The 5,969-nt window shown below is 40.5% G+C and overlaps 1 protein-coding gene across 1 annotated transcript in view; it reads left to right on the forward strand.

Annotated features, from left to right (window-relative positions):
• The window catches only part of LOC103765010 (regucalcin), a 12,960-nt gene extending 9,257 nt beyond the window's left edge, over positions 1–3,703 (forward strand). Inside the window, exon 7 of the mRNA XM_029964778.1 lies at positions 3,686–3,703. Within this exon, the coding sequence (XP_029820638.1) occupies positions 3,686–3,703 (18 nt within the window). The remainder of the gene's footprint in view (positions 1–3,685) is intronic.
• The last annotated feature ends 2,266 nt before the right edge of the window (positions 3,704–5,969 follow it).

Below are 5,969 nucleotides of genomic sequence, written 5' to 3' on the forward strand. Positions count from 1 at the left end.
AAATGCTTGCATCTTATAGTAACTCTGACCAGGAGAAGTCAAATGAACTACAGAATTTATCTGTGTGAGGATTTGTAAGCCCACATTTGGGAGTGTGCTTGTTTGGAATTGAAGATATTACTTCTTCTGTGGGCCCATGGCTTGATGCAATAGGTTAGAGAGGTAAAGTTAATCTGTGTTACAGCTTGATAGCTTTTGTGACTTACCACAAACCTCTTAATGCAGAAGCACAGTTTTGTTGAACTTTCTGATGACTAGCTCTGGATTTTCAAGTCTATGCAGTTCCGAAGCGGAATCTGACTCCTCATTTTACAGTGATGTACCAGCAATGATATGGCAGATTTTAATAAACATTTTAAGAGTGGTGACTTGAACTGGACTGTTCTTTTGCTGTGGGACTCCCCCTGAGGTGGTTTTTTTTTTTGATGGTCAGACCTATCTGTCGTGTCCAGGTTCTATTTTTAGATCCTTGTTAGCCTTTTTCCAGGCTGTCCTCTAAGACACCATTTAGGCTGCTGAAAATCAACTACACAAATATATTTAAAAGAATGCTTGCAGATGTTTTTTCTCTGCATTCAGATATTACCATGAAAACACTGACTGACCATACACAGTCAGTGCACAAACAGGGTGTGAGCTACCAGGATACAAAAAAGGATGCTCAGTAGAGTCACCCTGTCAGGGGTCATATTTACACCCATGCACATGGACTTCCCTTTGCTTTACATGTCTTCTTATTGCATGCTTGGCTTCGCCTTCCTGTTCCCCTTTCTTCTTGTGCTATTCCTCTCCTGTTTCAAGTACCTTCCTCCTTTTTACCTTCAGATCCTCCCCTTGTCTCCTCCAGAAAGCACAACATCAAGATGTATTTTTAGAGGCTGTTCAAATAATGACCCAACCCTATCCTGGATTCACTGAACCACTGTGATCCTTTCAGTATTTGAGAATGCTTGAGACCTGCAGATAGGCAGTGAAATTTAGCCTTTGCATTGAATTTGCTATCTTCTTACTGCCTGGAAAGGTACACAGCACATCATACATTTTCAGATCCTTAATGCTGACACTTCATGATGTTACAAAGAAGTCAATAACATGCATCATCTACCAGACCAGAGCTTTCAGTGTCTTCCTCTGAGGTATTTGACCTTTACACCCCTGTTATTCAAAGCCTTGAGCTAGCCCTCAGACTCTTTGAGCAGGGAGAAAGTACTCACTGTGTCACAAGGATGACCTCCCCAAATAACCTGTAAGTGGAGGAGCAGAGGAATTATGGTTAACCGTGCAGAAATGTTAAATGCAGTTTACATGGAGGTGTATGCAGCTTACCTCTAGAATTAGCTGTTTTCTCCAAAACCATAATCCCTTTCCTAGTTAGGAGAGGGATTCTTTCAAAACTCCCTCTTGGCAGTTTTGAAAGAACCAGGCTGGATTGATTTCTTTCTTTGAAAATATCCATATTGCCCAACTATCTTATGTGGTAAACTTCTGGACTGCTGACAAGCACAAGATCTGGTTCTGAGCTCTGATGAGGCAGAGGGCAGACCAAACCACACATCCCAGGAAAATGTCCTAACCATTTCAAAGGTAGATGTGACAGGGAAAAGTTAGGTGGTATATTTGGCCCCTCTGGTTGAACTGGGCCACAGTCTAGAAAGAAATGTGAGATCCAGAGGTCTGAGAAGGGAGCTGCATTCACTAAGTACTATTGAATATGCTTGGCTATTGAACAGGATTTTCCAAAATGCATTATTTCAAAACAGTTACTTGAAGTTTACTGTAAAATCCACATTAGGTACTTTTCAGACACTTACTCTAGATGATTACTTTAGGCCATTAGCAAACACTTTACTTCTATGCTATTTGACCAGTTAATTGGTATAACAGGATAAAGGGTCTTGGCCCATTGCTCTGCCTCACTCCTACCTTGCCTTGGAAGAGAGATGAGTCCAGAGAGCTGCACAAAGACAACTTGAGAAATAAAATGTTCAACTCGTTATATTTGCTCAACATCTGGGCTGTTGTTTTTTTCCCTGATCATAATTCCAATAGTAATTAATCTACTGAGGCTTCATAAGAGCACCTCAGTGCCAAACTGGTATGAGGAACCTTGACAATTATGCAAGATTTCCTGTTTACCCCATCTGGAGAGGATTGCAAAGGCAGGATGTTTGGAGTCAAGTCAAGTGTCCTAACCTTTAATTTGAAAAAAAAAAAATGTAGGAAGTGAGTGCAGATACCTTGTTTAATAAAAAATACCCAATTATTTGCAAAATTGCCTATCTGCTAGGCTCTTTGCTCTGCCAGAAAAGTAGATAATTTTGAAACAATTTGTACTTGAGAAATCTTTAATAGTCTCATAATTTTTTTCTAGAGCCTCCCCAAGCATGCAAGCCAGGGTTGCTGGTTTGCGATTTTCCAGCCACTCCTTCCTCCATCTCTAAAGGGAGACACAGTGTGTGCTACTCTCAAACTCCAAGGTCTGAGTGCTTTGGGAACCCTTTCTTTGTAGCGCAGCTTCTCAAGCTACAGATGGTTTGAAGATGAATTTCTCTCTGATACCCAAAGGCCCACTACTTTTCTTCTCCTCAGATTTCAGAAGTGTCTGTTTTGTGATTTCACTTTCTAAAAAAACCCCAACAAAGTGGTGATGAAAACCATATTGGGGCTATTCTGCAGCCTCAGTTAACCAAAGCGAAGTAAAGGCCCTTTGCCTTGAGGCAAAGGGCAAAAACATGAAGGAAGGGACTGGGTTCATTCCTTTTGTGCATGAAGGGAACCGTATGGTATCTATAGTCCTTGCTGAGGATAGAGTCTGAGGTGGTTACTGGGTGGCTGAGTACTTGGTTGGTGTGGGTCAGCCCTACATGGTGAGAAGCATGACAGGGAGGATGCTGGCAAGGGGCAACCTACTGGTGGATCACAGTCAGAACATAAACCAGCTAGTCAACAAGATAGCAGAGACTGATGGGAGCTGGCTTCCCTTTTAAGGGAGTGGTCTGTACAGCCTGCCTTTTACAAGCTTTTCTAAGTATTTACTATGTTTTATGTATATTTAACCTATACTATGCTGGATAAATCTTACTTCTCTTGCATGCTTTTGTGTGTGTTTGGAATCGGCTTTCAACCGGGAAGAACCTGACTGCCTTTTCTTGCCTTTCTGAAAAGACATGTCTTTGAGAAAACCTATTCAGTCTAAACCAAGGGTCTCCAAATATTCATAAGTGCAACCTGGATGTTACTGAAGCTAGTTAAACATCACAGCTTTGCTGACATTGCTGTTGCATCCCATGTGCTCTCACAGGTCTGGAATTGGTAAATACAGGGATGTAAGGTTTGCTTCATGGCTTGTACTGTTGTGCCTGGGACTTTGGGTAGCAAAAACGTAAAAATACTTCTTAATCATGGATAAGAAGATATAATAATTTTTCTATAATGATGTTTATCTATTTCTTGTTTTGATTATCTACTTCATTATAGAAAGCGTAAAGTTGGCCTCTTTACTAGTGAGAGAGGGAGCAGAGAAAAAGTAGCTGACTTTAAATGGTCAGGCCCATCTGCTGACCAAAGTCACCCCACAGGTCATGCAGTGATCCTGTTAATTGTTCATAGGGCAAGTGGCTTTTCATTTTCCAAGAGTATTTTCATGTGAATAGAGGTTCAAAGTTCAATGTCTTTCCTCTTATAGGCTGGCCTGTTTCCGTAAAAAATGTTGCTACCAGGACAGGTAGAATAAGATGATATTAAACTAATAGTGTTCTCAGTTAGCCATTCTATGGTTAAGTCCTCACTTTGTGAAGCATATAAAAATATACTGGTGATCGACAGGTGTTGTGAAATTCTCTATCTGACTGCATGAAAATTTGGTCCAAGCCCCCAGTTAGAAACCAGCCACTGGTTAACTTCGTTCTTGAAATACATCAAACTGTGGTGGAATGGAAATTAGTACAGCATTTGGAATTAAAGTTTTTTGACTTATACAAGTTGTGATAGCCTTCTTTTTCCCTATTAAATTTTATGTCTATGACTTTTTAATAGCAGCTATCTGGACTCTGTCCTGGGATGTTCTAGATAACTGTAACTCTTGTTATTCTCTGTAAGAGGTGCTGTCACTACAGGATATCTGTGTCAATTTATAAAAACCAGTATTCTCTCTTGTATGTTCAGGACTTCACATTTACTGTGGGCAACCTGTTCCAGTGCTTCAGTGCCGTCACAGTTGAGATTCTTTTCCTAATATCTAATTTAACCTACTCTCTTTCAGTTCAAAGCCATTCCCCCTTGTCCTATCACTATATGCCCTTGTAAAAAGTTCCTCCCCAGCTCTCCTTTAGGCTCCCTTCAAGTACTGAAAGGCTGCAAAAGGTCACCACAAAGCCTTCTCTTCTCTAGGCTGAACAATTGCGATTCTCTCACCTTTTTCTCATAGAAGAGGTGCTCCATCCCTCTAATCATCTTCATGGCCCGCTTTTGAACTCACTCTAGCAGCTCTGTGCCCCTTCTGCACTGGGACCCCAGAGCTGGATATGGTACACCAGGTGGGGTCTCATGAGTGCGGAGTAGAGGGGCAGAATCCCCTTCCTTGACCCACTGGCCATGCTGCTTTTGATGCAGCCCAGGGCATGACTGGCTTTCTGGGCTGTGAGAACACATTGCCAGCTCATGTCCAGCCTCTCATCCACCAGCACCCCCAAGTCTTTCTTGGCAGGGCTGCTCTTGGTTACTGCATTATGACTGATTCAGGGTCTCACAGATAATCTCTGTCAGGAACAGGAAACCAACTCCATTTCCTTAATGTCAGTTCAGTGATTTGCTCACTATAAAATCACTGAAAAATAAATTACAGTGTAATCTGAAGTCTGGGGAAGCTTTCCAGTGACTCTCAGGGGCTTTAAAGACAGGAGCTACTTCATTTTTGACATTATGTCTGTATAGTTGAGTTCAGGCCAAGTATTTATTTTCTGCTGCAGAAATTGCCTCAAGGCACTGTGGTTTTTTGTCAGCCCTTTCTTTGCTCACGTACACTAGCCAGACTAACATGTTAGTTGTCTTTCTTGTTTGTATTATAACATTAACACAAAGCTTTGGGAACTTATTAGGAAAAATTTAGGGTGCTCTCTTACATGGAGATGAGAGTAGAAATGAGAAGTTCTGCAAACCCTCAGACAGAGAATATGTAAATACTGTTGTCTTTAGTAGGGACTTCGTTTATCAGCCTTTAACAATGGAAATGTATTAATTTTACCGTCATTTTTTGCTTTCTTACTGATACCTCTAGGGACAAGAATGTTTAGAAATAAAGCAGTGGAAGATTATTTTGTTCCACAATGGGGCTAGCTTGTTGTTTTCATTTTCTCTTAAAAACTTTTCACTAATTCTGCTTTCCCAAAGCAAGGATAGTGCATGGAGACCCATTTATATAGCTCCAGCATTTGTATCTTAATCCTAGGTGCCTGGTGATTCCCTCAATATCTCTCTCTCTCTCTCTCTCTCTCTCCAAATAAATAAACAAACAAACAAACAAATTTTTATAATAAATAAATTCCCTTTCTAGATGTAGGAGAAAGGTGCTTTTGAAGGCCTCCAGAGGGAGATCCACTCTAACGAAAATGAATTTTTAGATTTTGTAATGTCAATAACTAAGTACTTACTTTTGGTAAATTGGAAGTCTTTTTGGACATCTTCAAAACACATTCTTCCTTCTATTGCTGACTCATTTGCTTGAGGAAGTCCGATCCAACAGGTAGATGCTTAGCCATTAGACACAACCAAATCCCCAAATCTCAAATAAAACAAAGGCAGAATTCTTTGCATGGGAAAAAATAAAGGATAGTTCCTTTATTTTTATACGTCTGTGTGGTATGATAAACCATATTTATCACATACGTCTGACCATCTCTACTAAAATCTCCTTGGAATGTCGAAGATCTCTTATAATTGTTTCTGTTCACGCAAAATTTCATTTCTCTCAG

Source organism: Manacus vitellinus, unplaced genomic scaffold, assembly GCF_001715985.3.
Source record: "Manacus vitellinus isolate BGI_N305 unplaced genomic scaffold, ASM171598v3 scaffold_7_pilon, whole genome shotgun sequence".
Taxonomy (NCBI): Eukaryota; Metazoa; Chordata; class Aves; order Passeriformes; family Pipridae; genus Manacus; species Manacus vitellinus.